This window comes from Calidris pugnax, unplaced genomic scaffold, assembly GCF_001431845.1.
Source record: "Calidris pugnax isolate Ruff unplaced genomic scaffold, ASM143184v1 scaffold215, whole genome shotgun sequence".
NCBI classification, from domain to species: Eukaryota; Metazoa; Chordata; class Aves; order Charadriiformes; family Scolopacidae; genus Calidris; species Calidris pugnax.
In genome coordinates, this window is record NW_015090997.1 from 419,070 (window position 1) to 442,372 (window position 23,303).

Genomic DNA, 23,303 nt, shown 5'->3' on the forward strand with positions numbered 1-23,303 from the left:
GTTGTCTTAAATGTGTCTTTGAATAATTTTATGTTCATGGAAAAAAAGTTTGGACTTCTTTTTTTTTTTTTTTTTTTGACTTAAAACACTTGCTTCTCTGTTGAGACCACGCGTTGCGGAAGGTGTTCATCTCAAAGTAGGGGTTTTTAGCAGGGGGTGCGACAGGAGAATCACGAACCTTCGGAAAACAGTGGTTTTTTAAGGGGGCCAGTGGCTGGGGGGGTGGCGGGGCAGCGAGGAGAGGGGAGGCTGGAAGAGCTCAATTCCTTCAGCAGTGCAGGCAGCAGCGCTCTGCTCATAACTGGAAGCTGTTTTTTAATATGTTTGGCTTTTTTTTTTGTTTAGGGTTATTTTTTTAATTTTTTAATTTTTTTTTCTGAACACGGGAAGGCTTTGAGGACGGCCTCTGCATGGGTCCTGGTGTGTGCTGTGTGCTGCAGGGGGGGGGGTTACAGTACCTGGGTTTGCTCTAGGCTCCTTGAGATGTGTTGTGTTTTTTTTGGCTGGCATGTCTTAAACCTTCAGGCTTTGAAAAACCGCTTTATAGGATTGTGTTGACTTTTTTTTGTTCTGCTGTTGTTCAGTTGCACAGAGTTTTCTATATATGATGTGCTAGTTTTAACGTTACTTCTCTGTGAACAGGGTTGAGATTATTCATTGTAGTTTTTAAAAAAAGAAAAGTTAAGAAAAAAAAAAAAAGTTAAAAGTTGTATTCTAAAACTCCCTTTTAAAATCTTGTTTGTATTCTGTTGCAGTGTTACCAGATGGCCTTATGTACGTCACAGTGTTTTGTGATAAGTACAGTAGCACATTTAATGCTTATCTCTCCCCCCCCCTCTGTTTTTATAGCTGAGAAGTATATTCTTAATAATAGAGATGGATAAACGAGACGAATAAAACTCTAGCAACATATAGGGTAAGGGGAGTGGTTGTCTCCTCCTAATGTATATTAGGACAGCTGGAATTAATCTGGGACTCTGGAGAGGGATCGTTAGCCAGCGTGAGACTCTGTCTGGGGAATTTTGAGAATCCAGGGGGGCCCCTCCTGGGCCAGAAGCTCCCAAATCAGAGCAGAGCCCTCGGCTTCACGGGGGCTGCTCCGACCCACGCCTGGGGGGGGGTGAGCTCTCTGCCCTTTCCCCCTGGGGGTCAGGGGAGGGAAGTTTAACTTTAAATTTTTAGAGAACTTAACCTCATCAGCTGTGGTAACGCGTGACAGTTGTTGTTCTGTTCCTTTCTCAAGTGCACATCTGTTTTGGAAGGTGACTTTCTGACGCCTTTAGTGTCTCTCTTCCTCCTAACTGAATTTTGGGGTTACCCTGGGCTCTTTGCACAGGGGAGATGGGGGCTGCGGGGGGATTCACGCTGCAGCAGCTGACACTGATGCCGGTTCATTTCCTCTTTAACTCGGGAAGGGATTCCATTTTACTTTCCTGAAATTTTACTAGACCCATCAGTGATAAAAATGACATTGAAAGCAGCAGAGCTAACTCTTTCAGTTACTCTTTCCAGAACAGAATTGCATTTTTATATAAATATATATATATATATGCATATATATATAGTACCAAGTCAAGAGACAAAGCGAGTTATGTTGTAGTGAGTGTCTCAACTTCCTAAACTGGAGACTTTTTCTAGACACGGTCTTTTAGAGACAACTGTAAATTCCACCGCTTTGGTGCTCTCGTTACAGTTGGGTAAACTTGCCTGGCAGAGAATAGCTTCTCAGTCTGACTTTTTTTTGAAAATAATACCTTATAATAAGAGTATCTTAATGCCATTGTGTTTAAAAAAAAATAAATAAAAATGCTGGTATGTAATGCAAGTACATAAATAGCCAAAGTTTTCAGTAATTGTTCAGTGTTACTAAATTTGCTTTTATTTAACCTTCCAAGAGAATATATTTAGGAAGACCTTCAGCATGTTGATATCATATTGAGAAAAATAAAAAACCAAAACAAAAAAAAAAGTCTGATCGACTTGCTTATAGCAGATACGCAGTTATTTGAACACATTTCAGGCTTGAATACAATTTGGAGGCAAAGTCCTAAGATGCAAAAATATAACTTTGGAGGAAGTGCACTGTAAGGGACGCTTCCAAGTAATGAACTATTGGCAGTTGTTATTCAAACATCATGAAGGTCTTTCCTGAGAAATCAGGTGACTTTTCTATTGCTTCAATTTTTGTGCAAAAAAAAAAATAATAAATCAATGTATTGCAATCTTTTTTAAAAAAAAAAAACGGGGTGGGAATAGTTAAAGAAAACTATTTTATGTAAGAACTGACAGAGGGATTTGCTTTGTATAATGCAAGCTGGCTTTAAAAAAAAAAAAAAGCATTGTAGCAAATTATTCAAGTCAATCATATGTTAATAGTTATGTGCAACCAGACATGCAAAACAATTGTATTTTTTTAAATAAATATTTTTAACAAAGTTTCGGATCTTTTTGGGTGCTTTTTTTTTCAGTAGAGGAAACTGAAAGTCACAGCTGAGGGGGGGTTGTTGAAGGGAGTTTGTCAGCCTTTGCATTAACCTGTTCCCAACAGGGGCACCATCACATCGTGCTGGAACGGAGAGAGATAGAGCTGCTTTCCCTCATTTTTTTAGTGCTGCACAGCAGTTTTTGCCAAATCAGGTATTTTTCTGGTGAAGATTCCTATTGGTGAGTAGCTCCACTCTGTGTGTGTATATATATATATATTTATATATAGTGCTGATAGCAAAGTGGGGATTTGATTTGTCAAGTGCACTTTTAACAAAAGAAGTGTTATTCTGGGAGCAGCATTTAGCTCTGAATTATCTGCAAAGGACTTTTTTTTTAATCGCTGACAGTCAGGGGTGTGATACCTACGTCATGGGAGTAGATTTCTTTCAAAATAAACTCCCTCATTGTATTGTTTCATGCTCATTTCCTCTGTGGGGGGATGGAGAGAATGCTGTCATGGTGGGAGGGGCTCAATTAATGACACATTGGGGTGGTTTTTTTTTTTTTTTTTTGCTGCAGATGGGTTTTGCAGTACATGCTATTTTCATTCTGGGTGTCTCAAGGAGAGGGAGAGTGGCATCCTGTGGTGCTGGAGAAGAATTGCAGCACCCACTGCTGTGGGTGGGAGGCAGGGGGGCTCCTGAAAGTCTGGGGATGATGAGTTAAATCCAAAATTCAACTATCTATATCTCCCACCTTACATGCGTTCAGCTTCAGGTATATGAAGATAATTGAACAAGTCTGCTCTTCTGAGAGTTGTTTTCTGCAGAACCACCACCCCCTGGGAGCTTGTGAAGATCTTTTATGGAAGGTAAGGTCTGCTTGGAAAAATAGAAATGCTAAAAACCACTTTAAGTTAACCCAGCTGTTAGATCCAGTCTGAGTTTGAAAGCTAGAACTGGTGAAAGTAGCAGTGGATAATCTTGGCCAGAAACAGCTTAAATTACCCAAGTCCAGTCATGCTGAGAATGTAGCAATCAATCACCTTTAATTAAACACTGCTTTATATACACAGGTACATATGTACATCCACATACAGCAGTTAAAGCAAAAAGTACATGATGTCCAATCACTCACTGAAGAAAGGGATGTTTTGTAGCTTTATGCTTGTCTAAAGCCAGTCCTTTCTCCATCGCTTGCGCTTGGGTCATGCGTGGGGTATGAGAGTACCTTTCAGAAGGCACCTGGTATAATAAGTATTGCACAGATTAAGCAGCTGGAGGCTGGCTCCCAAATACCTCTGGTTTCAGCTTCAACTGGAAGCTAGTAATAAAAAAAAAGTGGTTTTTTTTTTTTTTGCTGCAGATGGGTTTTGCAGTACATGCTATTTTCATTCTGGGTGTCTCAAGGAGAGGGAGAGTGGCATCCTGTGGTGCTGGAGAAGAATTGCAGCACCCACTGCTGTGGGTGGGAGGCAGGGGGGCTCCTGAAAGTCTGGGGATGATGAGTTAAATCCAAAATTCAACTATCTATATCTCCCACCTTACATGCGTTCAGCTTCAGGTATATGAAGATAATTGAACAAGTCTGCTCTTCTGAGAGTTGTTTTCTGCAGAACCACCACCCCCTGGGAGCTTGTGAAGATCTTTTATGGAAGGTAAGGTCTGCTTGGAAAAATAGAAATGCTAAAAACCACTTTAAAGTTAACCCAGCTGTTAGATCCAGTCTGAGTTTGAAAGCTAGAACTGGTGAAAGTAGCAGTGGATAATATCTTGGCCAGAAACAGCTTAAGTTACCCAAGTCCAGTCACGCTGAGAATGTAGCAATCAATCACCTTTAATTAAACACTGCTTTATATACACAGGTACATATGTACATCCACATACAGCAGTTAAAGCAAAAAGTACATGATGTCCAATCACTCACTGAAGAAAGGGATGTTTTGTAGCTTTATGCTTGTCTAAAGCCAGTCCCTTCTCCATCGCTTGCGCTTGGGTCATGCGTGGGGTATGAGAGTACCTTTCAGAAGGCACCTGGTATAATAAGTATTGCACAGATTAAGCAGCTGGAGGCTGGCTCCCAAATACCTCTGGTTTCAGCTTCAACTGGAAGCTAGTAATAAAAAAAACCCACCCTAAAAGACACTGAGACTGGAGCAGCTCAACTAGTGACCTAAAGCAAAACAAACCAGCACAACTCATTCTTGACTTAAAAGAAAAAAAAATAAAAAAAGCTAATGATTTTAATAATCAAGAAGGCTTAGCATGCTGAATAAGACACTGTCTTAGTGACCATGTCTGATACTGTGTAATATACAGGAATTAACTGTGCAAATATCGATAGGTCCTGCTACCACTGTGTGCCTGGTGGGTTCCACCCATTGGATAATTTTTTTCCCCTTTGGAAGTATCCGTGGAGGTGACAGATCCTCGAGTCAGCATTGCACAAAAATGAATCCAAATCCAGAACTGTGCTGGGAATTGTAGGGGCTTCTGTCCATTACAGGCCAAAAGAAAAAAAAATAAAAAATCTATTGAGTTCACTGGCTATGCCAGGAGACAGTCAGTCTTGTGTGTGGAACAGAGAGAACCTTTTCCTTCCCCTCCCTCCATCCTGAATTGGTAAAAAATGTTCGTTTGCAGGAGTGACTGTCCCCTGTCACCCCTGCTGTGTCCTGCAGCATCAGGCTGACACTGACACTGGTGTTTTTTGGTAAGATGTGAGATGGGCAGCTTGTGCTTGGCTCGACGCAATGTTCTAGGATGTTTTCTTGATTCCGACTTACCCAATCGAGTGTGCTTTTGATTGCAGAAAACTTGCATGATTCAGTCATTGAAGTGTGAAATCATCCTTAAGAGTAAGATGCTTAATTGTGTGGTGTTTTTATTGCTTCTCTAGGGCTTGGTTGCTCCCTCAGCGCTGGTACTGCCCCGTGTCATCCGTTATTGCTGGTTTGTCAGGCGAGGCGTCGTCCAGATCTGAAAAATGGGCATAAGACACTTCAGCTGAAGGTACTGATTCTAAACCTTTCCATGGACATGCTTGAGGAAAGGCTGAGGGACTTGGGTCTGTTTAGTCTGGAGAAGAGAAGGCTGAGGGGGGATCAGATCAACACCTATAAATACTTAAAGGGTGGGTGTCAGGAGGATGGGGCCAGGCTTTTTTCAGTGGTGCCCGGGGACAGGACAAGAGGAAATGGGCACAAACTTGAATACAAGAAGTTCCACCCAAACATGAGGAAGAACTTCTTCACTTTGAGGGTGGCAGAGCCCTGGCAGAGGCTGCCCAGAGAGGTGGTGGAGTCTCCTTCTCTGGAGACATTGAAACCCCACCTGGACATGTTCCTGTGGGACCTGCTCTGGGTGGCCCTGCTCTGGCAGGGGGTTGGACTGGAGCTCTCCCAGACAGATATTGTTGGTCTGTCACCCACCACACTGCTCGTTTACTTGGCTGGTCATGGAAAAAAAGGGTCCATGTCCAATAACCTGGACAAGTTTTTTTGCCAGTCACAGAGTGCTCCTTTATAAAAGGTTCTGATAAAAGCGAGTAACTTCTGCAGAATGGGGCAATACCCAAGATAAATCCTTTATCAGTGGGATAAAGAGCTCTCAAGAGCCTGACAGCTGCCTTGGGATGACAAACCCACTGTTCCCTGGATTTTAGCCATGGATCAGTGCAGGGAAGCTTGTGCAGGCTGTATTGGGGATATATACACTATATTCTCACTGCTATCTCAGTTGCTGTCACAACTTGCTTTCCCTGGATTTTAGCCAGGGATCAGCACAGTGAAGTTTGTGCAGGCTGCATTGGGATATATGCACTATATACCCACTGCTATCTCAGTTGCTGTCACAACTTGCCTCCTGTGTGTCGTACAATTCCTCTGTGACCCACAGCCCATTCCTATTTATTTTTTTCCCCCCTTGTTTCTCCAAGAGAAAAGCAAGCAGACCCTGATTTGTGGCTGCCAAGGCTTTGTGGGCAAGTCAAAGCAGGAAGAGGGGGCAGGAAGCAGCAGTAAAATAACCATTTCCTTGCATTTTGCTGAAGTGCTGCACCCTGGCTGTGTGCTGAGGCATGTGCTGCTCTTCCCTTCATGCCAAAGCAGGGCTGAGGGCTGGGGCTTTCTTACCTGACGAGGGCTTGGGGTACATCCTGTGGAAAAACACGAGGAAAGCGTAGAAGGTAAAGGCCAAGCCTCCAAAGATCATCCCGCAGACCAGGAAACTGTAGCTGCCCCGATCATGTATGATCTGAAATTGGAGGGGAAAAAAAAAAATAAATAAAAATAGGGACCAGACTTGTCATCATAGCACTCAAATCCCTGCTCAGCATTCAGCAAGGGCTTCACTGTTGGGTAGCTGAAGGGTCATGCGGTCATTTTCCCCAGCACCTCTCCAAAACCAGGACTAAGGCTGCTATTTAAGGGTCACAGTCAGGTTTTGGCATTCCTTGTCTCCACTTACCGACCCCACCAGTAACTGTAGGACCATCTCTCCAATTCCAGCTCCAGTCACTAACACGGTTGTGGCACAGCCTGTGAAGAAACAGCACAAGGTGTTGGCAGGGAAGGGGTGAAAGAGCCAACAGGACCAGCCAGAGCTGCTTTAGGCTGCTCTTCCCTGGATCTCTCCATCCAAGATACACAAATACTTAATGCTTGTTCCCATCTAGTGCTGGGAACACCTCTTCTAGCCTGCGGTAGTGCAGAAAGGTAAAAGTTTAAGCCAAATAACCATCTCCTGTCCTGCCGCTTGTCTCTGTTGGCAGAGGTGATGTTGCCTCTTGCTGGAAAGATCGTCATTCTTCTGCATCGCTGCCCCAGAGACGGAGGTTGGCAGAGACCTCCTGGAAGAGCTGGCCAAACTCTAGGATTTTCAGTTTGCTGATAAGCTGGGTGATGGTTTCCTAAACTAGCTGCCTGTAAACACAGACACTGTCAGTCTCCAAGAGCCCTAAAGCTGCAGGAAATGAAGAACCAGGCTGGATCCCTGCCTGCAGGAGTTATCAGTACGCTGAAACCAGGATTTGTGTGGTCTGATAGAATGGTTAGAGTTGGAAGGGACCTTAAAGATCATGGAGTTCCAACCCCCTGCCCTGGGCAGGGACACCTCCCACCAGACCAGGTTGCTCCAAGCCCCCTCCAACCCGGCCTTGAACCCCTCCAGGGATGGGGCAGCCACAGCTTCTCTGGGCAACCTGGGTGGGTCTGTTTAGTCTGGAGAAGAGAAGGCTGAGGGGGGATCTGATCAACACCTATAAAAGCTTAAAGGGTGGGTGTCAGGAGGATGGGACCAGTCTTTTTTCAGGAGTGTCCTCTTGACAGGACAAGAGGAAATGGGCACAAACTTGAATATAAGAAGTTCCATCCCAACATGAGGAGGAACTTGTGGCAGAGCCCTGGCAGAGGCTGCCCAGAGAGGTGGTGGAGTCTCCATCTCTGGAGACATTCAAACCCACCTGGACACGTTCCTGTGGGACCTGCTCTGGTGGACCTGCTCTGACAGGGGGTTGGACTAGAAGATCTCCAGAGGTCTCTTCCAACCCCATGTCATTCTGTGATTTTGAGCTCTCCCAGACAGATATTGTTGGTCTGTCACCCACCACACTGCTCGTTTACTTGGCTGGTCATGGAAAAAAAGGGTCCATGTCCAATAACCTGGACAAGTTTTTTTGCCAGTCACAGAGTGCTCCTTTATAAAAGGTTCTGATAAAAGCAAGTAACTTCTGCAGAATGGGGCAATACCCAAGATAAATCCTTTATCAGTGGGATAAAGAGCTCTCAAGAGCCTGACAGCTGCCTTGGGATGACAAACCCACTTTTCCCTGGATTTTAGCCAGGGATCAGCACAGTGAAGTTTGTGCAGGCTGCATTGGGATATATGCACTATATACCCACTGCTATCTCAGTTGCTGTCACAACTTGCCTCCTGTGTGTCGTACAATTCCTCTGTGACCCACAGCCCATTCCTATTTATTTTTTTCCCCCCTTGTTTCTCCAAGAGAAAAGCAAGCAGACCCTGATTTGTGGCTGCCAAGGCTTTGTGGGCAAGTCAAAGCAGGAAGAGGGGGCAGGAAGCAGCAGTAAAATAACCATTTCCTTGCATTTTGCTGAAGTGCTGCACCCTGGCTGTGTGCTGAGGCATGTGCTGCTCTTCCTTTCATGCCAAAGCAGGGCTGAGGGCTGGGGCTTTCTTACCTGACGAGGGCTTGGGGTACATCCTGTGGAAAAACACGAGGAAAGCGTAGAAGGTAAAGGCCAAGCCTCCAAAGATCATCCCGCAGACCAGGAAACTGTAGCTGCCCCGATCATGTATGATCTGAAATTGGAGGGGAAAAAAAAAAATAAATAAAAATAGGGACCAGACTTGTCATCATAGCACTCAAATCCCTGCTCAGCATTCAGCAAGGGCTTCACTGTTGGGTAGCTGAAGGGTCATGCGGTCATTTTCCCCAGCACCTCTCCAAAACCAGGACTAAGGCTGCTATTTAAGGGTCACAGTCAGGTTTTGGCATTCCTTGTCTCCACTTACCGACCCCACCAGTAACTGTAGGACCATCTCTCCAATTCCAGCTCCAGTCACTAACACGGTTGTGGCACAGCCTGTGAAGAAACAGCACAAGGTGTTGGCAGGGAAGGGGTGAAAGAGCCAACAGGACCAGCCAGAGCTGCTTTAGGCTGCTCTTCCCTGGATCTCTCCATCCAAGATACACAAATACTTAATGCTTGTTCCCATCTAGTGCTGGGAACACCTCTTCTAGCCTGCGGTAGTGCAGAAAGGTAAAAGTTTAAGCCAAATAACCATCTCCTGTCCTGCCGCTTGTCTCTGTTGGCAGAGGTGATGTTGCCTCTTGCTGGAAAGATCATCATTCTTCTGCATCGCTGCCCCAGAGACGGAGGTTGGCAGAGACCTCCTGGAAGAGCTGGCCAAACTCTAGGATTTTCAGTTTGCTGATAAGCTGGGTGATGATTTCCTAAACTAGCTGCCTGTAAACGGCCAACACAGACACTGTCAGTCTCCAAGAGCCCTAAAGCTGCAGGAAATGAAGAACCAGGCTGGATCCCTGCCTGCAGGAGTTATCAGTACGCTGAAACCAGGATTTGTGTGGTCTGATAGATTTCCTAAACTAGCTGCCTGTAAACGGCCAACACAGACACTGTCAGTCTCCAAGAGCCCTAAAGCTGCAGGAAATGAAGAACCAGGCTGGATCCCTGCCTGCAGGAGTTATCAGTACGCTGAAACCAGGATTTGTGTGGTCTGATTTTCATAGAATTGTTAGAGTTGGAAGGGACCTTAAAGATCATGGAGTTCCAACCCCCTGCCCTGGGCAGGGACACCTCCCACCAGCCCAGGTTGCTCCAAGCCCCCTCCAACCTGGCCTTGAACCCCTCCAGGGATGGGGCAGCCACAGCTTCTCTGGGCAACCTGGGCCAGGCTCTCACCACCCTCACAGCAAAGAATTTATTTCTGGTATCTAATCTAAATCTCCCCTCTTTCAATTTAAAACCATTACCCCTTGTCCTATCGCTCCACTCCCTTATAAAGAGTCCCTCCCCAGCTCTCCTGTAGCCCCCTTCAAGGACTGAAAGGCTGTTATAAAGTCTCCCTGGAGCCTTCTCTTCTCCAGGCTGAACACCCCCAATTCCCTCAGCCTGTCTTCATCAGAGAGGTGCTCCAGCCCTCTGAGCATTTTCTGACTACAAGCTTGAATAAACATTGCATTCAGAAGTCAAAATCTTTCTTCCAGGCCTCCTGGACATCCCAGAGGAGGAGGGAAGGAGGTGCTGGGTGTGATGGTATCATCAGAGCTCAAATCCCTGCTCACCTCTGTACTGCAGGATGTCCTCAGTGTAGGCCAACATGCTGGGGAACGTGCTGCTGAGGAACAGCCCCAGCGACGCCGTCCCCACGAACAAGAAGACAACGCTGTAGGAGAAAATCAGGAGCAGGAGGAAGGTGATGAGGACTCCAACCTGTGGACAAGACACACACACACACAAGTGGTCAGGGAGATGGGAAATGCTGAGTTGCAATAGGCTCTAGATGTTTATTTTCTTTTCCAGACTGTTCTCTGCAAAAAAATAAACAATACTGAAAAGAGATGACAATCTCTGTCTGAACAGCTGCAGTAACCAGCCAAATAAAATCCATCTACCTTTACAGTACAGAATTTGGTACTTTTTATAACAGGGCTTCATAACTTGGTACTTAAATCTCCGCTTCATTAGGTAGAGATCATACCTGAAAAAACACTTTTCCTCTGCAGCTTTAAATGTGATAGTGCTGCTACCTCCAGAATATTTACATCTCAATCACTAATAAGTCTTATTCAGCAGGTTAAAGAATTAACTCACTCTCAATAACTGCCTAGAAACCAGTCACTGCCTAGAAACCACCGGGCCAACTACCTTTAAATAAACTGCCTCTCCCCGCTGCGAGCGGCAGCAGAACCATCCGGGCAGCACGAAGTTCAGTCGTGGCCACGGAGTCAGCAGAGGGAGCTCTGCAAAACCAGCCCCAATTACTGTTCCTTAATTGTTTAGGCCCTCGTTACGGGTGTGTGCATGTACAATTGGGAGTCTATAGAAATAGAATTCAAGCTGCACTTTGCTGGAGTGACTCCCAGCATCGGTGATGGTGCCGCATCCAGCAGAGCCCACTCACAAAGGGTTCAGTGTCAGTCAAGGGAGACTTTGACCTTGGATGATACCACCATTGCCTTTAAGGGGCAGAGAGAAGACTTCCATTCAAGGCTGGAGGCATTTCACTCTTCTCTCCAAATATCATCAGCAGGGAAAGCAGTCCTGTCCTCAGGTTTGCTAAGAGTTTGGACAAGGGCTAAAGTTGGTGGTCTGCATCGAGGAGCTGGATGGGGATGTCCATATCAGGTACCTGCCACAGATCTGCTGGTGCTGAGCTTCCCTGCTCCCCTCTAATAGGGACTATGTGCTGAAGTAGGAGATTACAGCCAAAAAAACCCACTCATTTTTAAAACAAATGCCTATCTGTTGGTATCTAAGCTCAGTTTTTAAAGGACCTTCAGGAAGGTGCTGAGCCCCTGCCCAGATCTTCACAACACCCCAATGGGAACTGTCTCTCCTGTTCTATCACCACCCCATTATAGCTTCTTGGCCTTGCAATATTAACTGTGAAGCTTGCTACTGAAATAATAACTTCGGGTTTAAATAAGCTGTAAATTAACTGTCTTTTCACTTGTTTCTTATTTTCCAACAAGTGTGAATGGGAACAGCTCCCTCCCTATTGTCTGCCACATCCTTACATGCATCTTTCTTCCATATCCTTAAAGGATTCCTTCCCCTTTCTTCAAGTGAACGTGTTTTATTAATTTAAGCATCTCACATCACGTTAGTTTCTTTGACAACTGCTACAGTTTAAGTAGTGACTCCGCTGAGCTATCCTCCTTCCCTTTCCCACAGCTAACACAGGCAGTAATTTCCCTGTAGACGCCAGAGAAAACAGCGTGCAAAATAAATCAAGTTGGCAGATGCTTTACTAGGAGCTTCCACAGATCTAACCTTCAATTAATTGAGGTGCAGGCTCAGGAAAGGGGCACAATCAAGTCGTACCCCAAGAACAGCACAGAAGTCGTTCCCAAGATGAAACCCAAAGCTAAAGAGCATCTTGGAGGCAAAGAGAAGAAAAACATAGTAAAAAAAAAAAAACAACCAGCCTTACCACGTTGATGAAGACCATCGTGGCCGGCTTCATGCGGTAGGAGATGGGGATGGAGATGAGCCTGCCCAACGTGATGAAGCCCCAGAAGAGGCTGGGCAGGTACCCGGCCACTTTGTGTACCACCGAGAGGGGCTCCTCCACCGCGTAGCTGTACACGAAGCCCGAGTACTCGCCCTGGGGGGAGAACAGAGCAGCACGTCAGGATGTGAGGACTTAACAGGCTTCCCAACTTCAACTTCATCCTGTCCCTCAGTTAGCCACGATAGTGTCATTCCTATGGAGTGACACTCCAAATCACTATGGATTTGCTACCAAATCTCAGTGACTCTTGCTCCCAAGGGTTTGCACCTGGAGACGGGCTCCCCCCAGCAGTAGAACACGGGACTTAAGCTCCCCTAAAAGGGCAAGAGTTAACAGCATTACTCGGTAAAACGCCTGCTAAGCTCCTGTCTGCAGAGACATTCTTCCCTGGGGACCACCTTGTCTTTTTGGAATTGCAATTTGGAATTTCAAACTCTCAAAACATATCACGAGGCTGCCCAGGGAGGTGGTGGAGTCTCCTTCTCTGGAGACATTCAAACCCCACCTGGACACGTTCCTGTGGGACCTGCTGTGGGTGGCCCTGCTTTGGCAGGGGGTTGGACTAGACGATCTCCAGAGGTCCCTTCCAACCCCATATCATTCTGTGATTCTGTGACCTTGAAGATGGAGACCCTGGAAGGTTCCCCTGTCTGAGAGCTGCTCTGTGTGACCCCACTCATTTTTCAGGATCCTATCTAATGCCCTGCTGAGACCCAGCAGTGTTTTATCAGGTGGGGACCGGAGACAAAACTGTTGGAAGAAAATAACAGCAACTTGCCAGCCAAGAGTGAGCCTTCCTCACCCAGGCAGAAGGGCTGCACCCATGGAACCCCGGAGTGACCGCACCGGCCAGGGACACTCTACCAGGCCACTACAGAGAGGACCATCCCTGCACACTCTCAGCTTGGATTCTGAGGGCTCAGGAGACCCATCAAACAAAGAGCCACCATTTGTTATGAAATAAAGTGAAGCTGTTCTTGCCCCTTGGCTGAAGCGAGAAGAGACCTCCCCTGCGTACACACAGGCAACATCACACCTCCAGCTCCGTGCTGGCTGGGTGAGTAGCAACCCAGCTGCAACACCACAGAGCCTTGGAGAAGCCACAAAACCCTCCCAAGAAGCAGGGACACCTCTCAGCCTGATGCAATTAGCTTCCAACGAGCGACTTTGGGACCCAGACCGCCGCAGGCAGAGGACACGTGCTGGGTTTGGGCTGTTACAAGCGGTTTTGGAAGGAAGAAAGCCGTGTAGCTTTGCTCAGAGAAGATCCCTCCATCAGCTGAACTCACCACAATCCCATCAGTCATGAAGAGAACAAGAGCCCCAGTGATGTGGACTGCGAAGTAGGTGTAAGAAGCCCCTCTGAAGTTTTTGCTTTGGCAGCAGCTAAATAAGTCATCATGACCTGGTGAGAAACAATGCAAAGCACACTTAGCTGGAATGTCCCCCTGGGGCTGGGTGGTTGCCTGCCCATGATGGGGATTTATTTTGCACTCAAGCTGCACGACAGAGATTCACAGAGGACAGTGAGCAACGTAGAGCATGGCTCACCTCTGCTGGCACAGCTGCTTCTTTACCTACCTCTACACTTCGAGAAGGAAGATGGATATGCTTATGGGATCCTAGCTCTCCAGGATACTTGCTGCTTCTCTTATTGGAGCTGCTTTCCAATTAGGAGCAGCTAATTGCTGGCCCCACTCTTACAGTCACTAGAAACAAGCCCATCCGACCACAGCTCAGAGCCCCTCATCCTGGGTACCACCGACACAGGAGAGTCCTGCCCAGGAGAGCTCCCATTCCTTGGATAAATCCTATTTAACCAAACAAGCCAACTTTGGCAAAGAGTGTGATGAACACACAGCTCCTGTCACCTCACTCTGGGACGTTTTGACCTCACTCTGGGGGGTTTTGCCAGCAAAGAGGTGTCTGTCAAAGAGCACAGCAGTCAGGATCCAGCCCTCCTGCTTCTCTAAGGATTAACCTCAGCTGCATTGAAGAGGAAGATGGAAATCTGAAGAACCTGAAGCTCCAGCGGGTTGTATGAAAATGGGCAGCAGGGTTGAGGAAGGAATCCATCAGTGCCTCGGCTAAAGGGAATGCTGTCAGATAAGCACAGCCTCACCAGACACCAGAGAACCCACTCCCCTAGGGACACCAGGGATCCTTCCCTGCGGCACCTCACCACATCTCTAACTGCCTCCTCCTTCAAATATTCCCTAAAATTGCCTTTTATTGTTCAGGTGAAGCCACCTCTTCTGTAATAACACTAAACACTCCTCTGATGACCCTAAAATACAATTACTTCTGAGATTCACTATTTAGCTGAAGAGTTTCCTTTGATATGTTTCTCTTGGGTAGCAAAGAACAATATTTCTATTGTCCCCAAGACAGGGTGTAGTCACCAGTTCAAGAGCAAACTATTGCTGGAGTTTAACTTTTCCCCTCAAACAAGGGCGCTGTCCTTATGCCTTTCAGATTTATAAAAATCAGTGTTCTGCAGCGTGATGACCGCTTTTAAACTGAACAGTCAGTGGAACCAGCTCAAAACCTGACCCCAAACCAGAAGGAAATAAAGGGGGATGACTTCCACGGGTGCTTAAAGGACTCGGGAGCCTGGGTTTAGTTTTAGGGCAGTTTGGAGAAAAGCAGCCTGGAGTCCCAACGGCAGGATAATAATCTCTGGCCAGGGCTTATGGTCCTACCTAATTTGAGGGCAACTGAGCACCAAATTATGTTTAGATTATTTGGATATTTCTGGGTTACACTCACATGTACACTTTGGGAAGTTTCCTTCTTAGACAATAGGGATGGATCTCTTGTTAAACTCCGAGACACTCAGAAATATGGCTTTTTCTCCCCCTGATCACCTTCCCCCATCCCTCCAAACCCGTAAGAGAGGTGCCCCCAGCTCACCTCCTGCTGCCTGGGGTCTCTGCACAGTGGTGGAGAGATCGTCCTTCTCCCCAGGTCGTGTCTCCATGGCCAGCTCGTCGGCCGAGAGCAGCGGGTGGCTGCTGCCGTTGAAGCAGGGCACCATCCTCTCCTTGTAGAGCAAGAAAAACACGGCGATGGGGACTGGCAGCTGGGGAGGAACAGAGAGGGGCAGGTAAGCACGAGCCTCACACAAAATACAGTCCAGTTCCCCCGTTCCAAAAGCCTTTTAGGAAGCTACACTCAGCATTTGCACTGGACGTGCCCGAATTGACCTCCAAGAGCAAGGACAGAGGATGGGAACAGGGTAAGGAGCCACTGCAGGAGGGATGGAGGCTTGTTGGGAGAGCTGGGAGGGAGGGAAAAATAGAAGGAAGTTGAGAGCAAGGACTCCTGATCTGGAGCACGGCTGGGGAACCTCCTGCCCATCCCTGTGGGGTGCTGGGTGGGCTGGGGACCATTCACCTAGAATGGGGAACAGGGACCCTGGAACAGAAGGCACCTGAAACACAACCCTCACGAAGCACCATACCAGTCCTTCAAAACCAAAATGTTCTGGTTTCCAAGCCTTTGGCCCAAAGGATAAAATAAAGAAGTAGTTTTTGCCTACAGAGAGTTTTAATGGGAGACTTTCTGTGGCTGGATTTCTTCACGAGAGAAGAGCAAGCTGCTCTAAGACCTCTTTGCCCATCTCCAGCCACGAGCAGAGGTTGCTCAGCATCTCCTAAGAGATGAGATGGTGGTTCCCAGGTCTCACCACCCTCACAGCAAAGAATTTATTTCTGGTATCTAATCTAAATCTCCCCTCTTTCAATTTAAAACCGTTACCCCTTGTCCTATCGCTCCACTCCCTTATAAAGAGTCCCTCCCCAGCTCTCCTGTAGCCCCCTTCAAGGACTGAAAGGCTGTTATAAAGTCTCCCTGGAGCCTTCTCTTCTCCAGGCTGAACACCCCCAATTCCCTCAGCCTGTCTTCATCAGAGAGGTGCTCCAGCCCTCTGAGCATTTTCTGACTACAAGCTTGAATAAACATTGCATTCAGAAGTCAAAATCTTTCTTCCAGGCCTCCTGGACATCCCAGAGGAGGAGGGAAGGAGGTGCTGGGTGTGATGGTATCATCAGAGCTCAAATCCCTGCTCACCTCTGTACTGCAGGATGTCCTCAGTGTAGGCCAACATGCTGGGGAACGTGCTGCTGAGGAACAGCCCCAGCGACGCCGTCCCCACGAACAAGAAGACAACGCTGTAGGAGAAAATCAGGAGCAGGAGGAAGGTGATGAGGACTCCAACCTGTGGACAAGACACACACACACACAAGTGGTCAGGGAGATGGGAAATGCTGAGTTGCAATAGGCTCTAGATGTTTATTTTCTTTTCCAGACTGTTCTCTGCAAAAAAATAAACAATACTGAAAAGAGATGACAATCTCTGTCTGAACAGCTGCAGTAACCAGCCAAATAAAATCCATCTACCTTTACAGTACAGAATTTGGTACTTTTTATAACAGGGCTTCATAACTTGGTACTTAAATCTCCGCTTCATTAGGTAGAGATCATACCTGAAAAAACACTTTTCCTCTGCAGCTTTAAATGTGATAGTGCTGCTACCTCCAGAATATTTACATCTCAATCACTAATAAGTCTTATTCAGCAGGTTAAAGAATTAACTCACTCTCAATAACTGCCTAGAAACCAGTCACTGCCTAGAAACCACCGGGCCAACTACCTTTAAATAAACTGCCTCTCCCCGCTGCGAGCGGCAGCAGAACCATCCGGGCAGCACGAAGTTCAGTCGTGGCCACGGAGTCAGCAGAGGGAGCTCTGCAAAACCAGCCCCAATTACTGTTCCTTAATTGTTTAGGCCCTCGTTACGGGTGTGTGCATGTACAATTGGGAGTCTATAGAAATAGAATTCAAGCTGCACTTTGCTGGAGTGACTCCCAGCATCGGTGATGGTGCCGCATCCAGCAGAGCCCACTCACAAAGGGTTCAGTGTCAGTCAAGGGAGACTTTGACCTTGGATGATACCACCATTGCCTTTAAGGGGCAGAGAGAAGACTTCCATTCAAGGCTGGAGGCATTTCACTCTTCTCTCCAAATATCATCAGCAGGGAAAGCAGTCCTGTCCTCAGGTTTGCTAAGAGTTTGGACAAGGGCTAAAGTTGGTGGTCTGCATCGAGGAGCTGGATGGGGATGTCCATATCAGGTACCTGCCACGGACCTGCTGGAGCTGAGCTTCCCTGCTCCCCTCTAATAGGGACTATGTGCTGAAGTAGGAGATTACAGCCAAAAAAACCACTCATTTTTAAAACAAATGCCTATCTGTTGGTATCTAAGCTCAGTTTTTAAAGGACCTTCAGGAAGGTGCTGAGCCCCTGCCCAAGTCTTCACAACATCCCAATGGGAACTGTCCTGTTCTATCACCACCCCATTATAGCTTCGATCTTCACAACACCCCAATGGGAACTGTCTCTCCTGTTCTATCACCACCCCATTATAGCTTCTTGGCCTTGCAATATTAACTGTGAAGCTTGCTACTGAAATAATAACTTCGGGTTTAAATAAGCTGTAAATTAACTGTCTTTTCACTTGTTTCTTATTTTCCAACAAGTGTGAATGGGAACAGCTCCCTCCCTATTGTCTGCCACATCCTTACATGCATCTTTCTTCCATATCCTTAAAGGATTCCTTCCCCTTTCTTCAAGTGAACGTGTTTTATTAATTTAAGCATCTCACATCACGTTAGTTTCTTTGACAACTGCTACAGTTTAAGTAGTGACTCCGCTGAGCTATCCTCCTTCCCTTTCCCACAGCTAACACAGGCAGTAATTTCCCTGTAGACGCCAGAGAAAACAGCGTGCAAAATAAATCAAGTTGGCAGATGCTTTACTAGGAGCTTCCACAGATCTAACCTTCAATTAATTGAGGTGCAGGCTCAGGAAAGGGGCACAATCAAGTCGTACCCCAAGAACAGCACGAAAGTCGCTCCCAAGATGAAACCCAAAGCTAAAGAGCATCTTGGAGGCAAAGAGAAGAAAAACATAGTAAAAAAAACCAACCCAGCCTTACCACGTTGATGAAGACCATCGTGGCCGGCTTCATGCGGTAGGAGATGGGGATGGAGATGAGCCTGCCCAACGTGATGAAGCCCCAGAAGAGGCTGGGCAGGTACCCGGCCACTTTGTGTACCACCGAGAGGGGCTCCTCCACCGCGTAGCTGTACACGAAGCCCGAGTACTCGCCCTGGGGGGAGAACAGAGCAGCACGTCAGGATGTGAGGACTTAACAGGCTTCCCAACTTCAACTTCATCCTGTCCCTCAGTTAGCCACGATAGTGTCACTCCTATGGAGTGACACTCCAAATCACTATGGATTTGCTACCAAATCTCAGTGACTCTTTCTCCCAAGGGTTTGCAGCTGGAGATGGGCTCCCCCCAGCAGTAGAACATGGGACTTAAGCTCCCCTAAAAGGGCAAGAGTTAACAGCATTACTCGGTAAAATGCCTGCTAAGCTCCTGTCTGCAGAGACACTCTCTTCCCTGGGGACCACCTTGTCTTTTTGGAATTGCAATTTGGAATTTCAAACTCTCAAAACATATCACGAGGCTGCCCAGGGAGGTGGTGGAGTCTCCTTCTCTGGAGACATTCAAACCCCACCTGGACACGTTCCTGTGGGACCTGCTGTGGGTGGCCCTGCTTTGGCAGGGGGTTGGACTAGACGATCTCCAGAGGTCCCTTCCAACCCCATATCATTCTGTGATTCTGTGACCTTGAAGATGGAGACCCTGGAAGGTTCCCCTGTCTGAGAGCTGCTCTGTGTGACCCCACTCATTTTTCAGGATCCTATCTAATGCCCTGCTGAGACCCAGCAGTGTTTTATCAGGTGGGGACCGGAGACAAAACTGTTGGAAGAAAATAACAGCAACTTGCCAGCCAAGAGTGAGCCTTCCTCACCTGGGCAGAAGGGCTGCACCCAGGGAACCCCGGAGTGACCGCACCGGCCAGGGACACTCTACCAGGCCACTACAGAGAGGACCATCCCTGCACACTCTCAGCTTGGATTCTGAGGGCTCAGGAGACCCATCAAACAAAGAGCCACCATTTGTTATGAAATAAAGTGAAGCTGTTCTTGCCCCTTGGCTGAAGCGAGAAGAGACCTCCCCTGCGTACACACAGGCAACATCACACCTCCAGCTCCGTGCTGGCTGGGTGAGTAGCAACCCAGCTGCAACACCACAGAGCCTTGGAGAAGCCACAAAACCCTCCCAAGAAGCAGGGACACCTCTCAGCCTGATGCAATTAGCTTCCAACGAGTGACTTTGGGACCCAGACCGCCGCAGGCAGAGGACACGTGCTGGGTTTGGGCTGTTACAAGCGGTTTTAGAAGGAAGAAAGCCGTGTAGCTTTGCTCAGAGAAGATCCCTCCATCAGCTGAACTCACCACAATCCCATCAGTCATGAAGAGAACAAGAGCCCCAGTGATGTGGACTGCGAAGTAGGTGTAAGAAGCCCCTCTGAAGTTTTTGCTTTGGCAGCAGCTAAATAAGTCATCATGACCTGGTGAGAAACAATGCAAAGCACACACTTAGCTGGAACGTCCCCCTGGGGCTGGGTGGTTGCCTGCCCACGATGGGGATTTATTTTGCACTCAAGCTGCACAACAGAGATTCACAGAGGACAGTGAACAACGTGGAGCACGGCTAACCTCTGCTGGCACAGCTGCTTCTTTACCTACCTCTACACTTTGAGAGGGAAGATGGATATGCTTATGGGATCCTAGCTCTCCAGGATACTTGCTGCTTCTCTTATTGGAGCTGCTTTCCAATTAGGAGCAGCTAATTGCTGGCCCCACTCTTACAGTCACTAGAAACAAGCCCATCCGACCACAGCTCAGAGCCCCTCATCCTGGGTACCACCGACACAGGAGAGTCCTGCCCAGGAGAGCTCCCATTCCTTGGATAAATCCTATTTAACCAAACAAGCCAACTTTGGCAAAGAGTGTGATGAACACACAGCTCCTGTCACCTCACTCTGGGACGTTTTGACCTCACTCTGGGGGGTTTTGCCAGCAAAGAGGTGTCTGTCAAAGAGCACAGCAGTCAGGATCCAGCCCTCCTGCTTCTCTAAGGATTAACCTCAGCTGCATTGAAGAGGAAGATGGAAATCTGAAGAACCTGAAGCTCCAGCGGGTTGTATGAAAATGGGCAGCAGGGTTGAGGAAGGAATCCATCAGTGCCTCGGCTAAAGGGAATGCTGTCAGATAAGCACAGCCTCACCAGACACCAGAGAACCCACTCCCCTAGGGACACCAGGGATCCTTCCCTGCGGCACCTCACCACATCTCTAACTGCCTCCTCCTTCAAATATTCCCTAAAATTGCCTTTTATTGTTCAGGTGAAGCCACCTCTTCTGTAATAACACTAAACACTCCTCTGATGACCCTAAAATACAATTACTTCTGAGATTCACTATTTAGCTGAAGAGTTTCCTTTGATATGTTTCTCTTGGGTAGCAAAGAACAATATTTCTATTGTCCCCAAGACAGGGTGTAGTCACCAGTTCAAGAGCAAACTATTGCTGGAGTTTAACTTTTCCCCTCAAACAAGGGCGCTGTCCTTATGCCTTTCAGATTTATAAAAATCAGTGTTCTGCAGCGTGATGACCGCTTTTAAACTGAACAGTCAGTGGAACCAGCTCAAAACCTGACCCCAAACCAGAAGGAAATAAAGGGGGATGACTTCCACGGGTGCTTAAAGGACTCGGGAGCCTGGGTTTAGTTTTAGGGCAGTTTGGAGAAAAGCAGCCTGGAGTCCCAACGGCAGGATAATAATCTCTGGCCAGGGCTTATGGTCCTACCTAATTTGAGGGCAACTGAGCACCAAATTATGTTTAGATTATTTGGATATTTCTGGGTTACACTCACATGTACACTTTGGGAAGTTTCCTTCTTAGACAATAGGGATGGATCTCTTGTTAAACTCCGAGACACTCAGAAATATGGCTTTTTCTCCCCCTGATCACCTTCCCCCATCCCTCCAAACCCGTAAGAGAGGTGCCCCCAGCTCACCTCCTGCTGCCTGGGGTCTCTGCACAGTGGTGGAGAGATCGTCCTTCTCCCCAGGTCGTGTCTCCATGGCCAGCTCGTCGGCCGAGAGCAGCGGGTGGCTGCTGCCGTTGAAGCAGGGCACCATCCTCTCCTTGTAGAGCAAGAAAAACACGGCGATGGGGACTGGCAGCTGGGGAGGAACAGAGAGGGGCAGGTAAGCACGAGCCTCACACAAAATACAGTCCAGTTCCCCCGTTCCAAAAGCCTTTTAGGAAGCTACACTCAGCATTTGCACTGGACGTGCCCGAATTGACCTCCAAGAGCAAGGACAGAGGATGGGAACAGGGTAAGGAGCCACTGCAGGAGGGATGGAGGCTTGTTGGGAGAGCTGGGAGGGAGGGAAAAATAGAAGGAAGTTGAGAGCAAGGACTCCTCATCTGGAGCACAGCTGGGGAACCTCCTGCCCGTCCCTGTGGGGTGCTGGGTGGGCTGGGGACCATTCACCTAGAATGGGGAACAGGGACCCTGGAACAGAAGGCACCTGAAACACAACCCTCACGAAGCACCATACCAGTCCTTCAAAACCAAAATGTTCTGGTTTCCAAGCCTTTGGCCCAAAGGATAAAATAAAGAAGTAGTTTTTGCCTACAGAGAGTTTTAATGGGAGACTTTCTGTGGCTGGATTTCTTCACGAGAGAAGAGCAAGCTGCTCTAAGACCTCTTTGCCCATCTCCAGCCACGAGCAGAGGTTGCTCAGCATCTCCTAAGAGATGAGATGGTGGTTCCCAGGCTTCAAACAGCCCCTCGGTGCAACCTGTGCAGAGGGACCGGGGACTTTTCAGCAAGAAGCCTCCAGCCGCTGCCTTAGAAACCACCCCCAGACAGGCTCCCAGAACACACCAGTCCCACCAGCACCATTCCCTGCAGTCAGGCCTTTCCAGCTGGTGCTGACACACTTGGGGACCGTGGGCTTGTACCTGCCCACTGGATCCATCACACGGCAGCCACAGCATCAGCCCCTCCATCACCATCCTCCCTCGCTGCCACGTGCCCGGGGATGAGCCTGCTCCCTGCGCACACCCACGATGCGGTGGTGCCTCCAAGCCCAGAGGGATTTGCTCTTTTTAGTATTTATTTTTTTTTTGGAGAGAAAACAGAGGGAAGCAAAGGAGGTTGGGTCTGCCCCTGGCCAGCCCTCCCTTCTCCTCCTGCCGCAACCCAGCGCTGTTTATTCTGCAACAAACTGGGGGAGAAAGCCAGGAAATCCTAAGTGACAGCTCACTCTCCAGCCGCCGAGCGCTTGTTTTCTACATGTCTGTGAGCAAGTGTGAGCTCTAGCTCCAAATTTCCTGCCTTTTGTTGGCTCGTGGCATGATTTAAACGTATGGAGAATCCCCCCCCCCCCCCCCAAACAGCCCCTCGGTGCAGCCTCTGCAGAGGCACTGGGGATTTTCAGCAAGAAGCCTCCAGCTTCTGCCTTAGAAACCCCCCCCAGACAGGTTCCCAGCACACACCAGTCCCAAACCTGTGCAGAGGGACCGGGGACTTTTCAGCAAGAAGCCTCCAGCCGCTGCCTTAGAAACCACCCCCAGACAGGCTCCCAGAACACACCAGTCCCACCAGCACCATTCCCTGCAGTCAGGCCTTTCCAGCTGGTGCTGACACACTTGGGGACCGTGGGCTTGTACCTGCCCACTGGATCCATCACACGGCAGCCACAGCATCAGCCCCTCCATCACCATCCTCCCTCGCTGCCACGTGCCCGGGGATGAGCCTGCTCCCTGCGCACACCCACGATGCGGTGGTGCCTCCAAGCCCAGAGGGATTTGCTCTTTTTAGTATTTATTTTTTTTTTGGAGAGAAAACAGAGGGAAGCAAAGGAGGTTGGGTCTGCCCCTGGCCAGCCCTCCCTTCTCCTCCTGCCGCAACCCAGTGCTGTTTATTCTGCAACAAACTGGGGGAGAAAGCCAGGAAATCCTAAGTGACAGCTCACTCTCCAGCCGCCGAGCGCTTGTTTTCTACATGTCTGTGAGCAAGTGTGAGCTCTAGCTCCAAATTTCCTGCCTTTTGTTGGCTCGTGGCATGATTTAAACGTATGGAGAATCCCCCCCCCCCCCCCCCCC

General features: G+C 48.1%; 2 protein-coding genes and 1 long non-coding RNA gene across 3 annotated transcripts in view; 2 read left to right on the top strand and 1 right to left on the bottom strand.

Moving 5' to 3' along the window:
- ELK4 (ELK4, ETS-domain protein (SRF accessory protein 1)) overlaps positions 1-3,299 on the top strand; it is a 14,546-nt gene extending 11,247 nt beyond the window's left edge. Inside the window, exons 7-9 of the mRNA XM_014955447.1 lie at positions 850-916; positions 2,549-2,664; positions 3,199-3,299. The gene's annotated coding sequence lies outside the window, so the exon portion shown is untranslated. The remainder of the gene's footprint in view (positions 1-849; positions 917-2,548; positions 2,665-3,198) is intronic.
- A 553-nt stretch (positions 3,300-3,852) lies between these two features.
- On the top strand, positions 3,853-10,594 carry LOC106895819. The gene is made up of 3 exons (XR_001413515.1): positions 3,853-4,084; positions 5,326-5,438; positions 10,177-10,594. It is a non-coding gene; the product is annotated as an uncharacterized LOC106895819 (long non-coding RNA).
- The window catches only part of MFSD4 (major facilitator superfamily domain containing 4), a 30,540-nt gene continuing 11,476 nt past the window's right edge, over positions 4,240-23,303 (bottom strand). The window contains exons 4-10 of the mRNA XM_014955450.1: positions 21,202-21,370; positions 19,576-19,691; positions 18,204-18,377; positions 16,278-16,425; positions 8,961-9,031; positions 8,627-8,747; positions 4,240-5,405 (exon numbers count right to left, since the gene is read on the bottom strand). Coding sequence (XP_014810936.1) covers positions 5,341-5,405; positions 8,627-8,747; positions 8,961-9,031; positions 16,278-16,425; positions 18,204-18,377; positions 19,576-19,691; positions 21,202-21,370 — 864 coding nt within the window. The 3' untranslated portion in view covers positions 4,240-5,340. The remainder of the gene's footprint in view (positions 5,406-8,626; positions 8,748-8,960; positions 9,032-16,277; positions 16,426-18,203; positions 18,378-19,575; positions 19,692-21,201; positions 21,371-23,303) is intronic.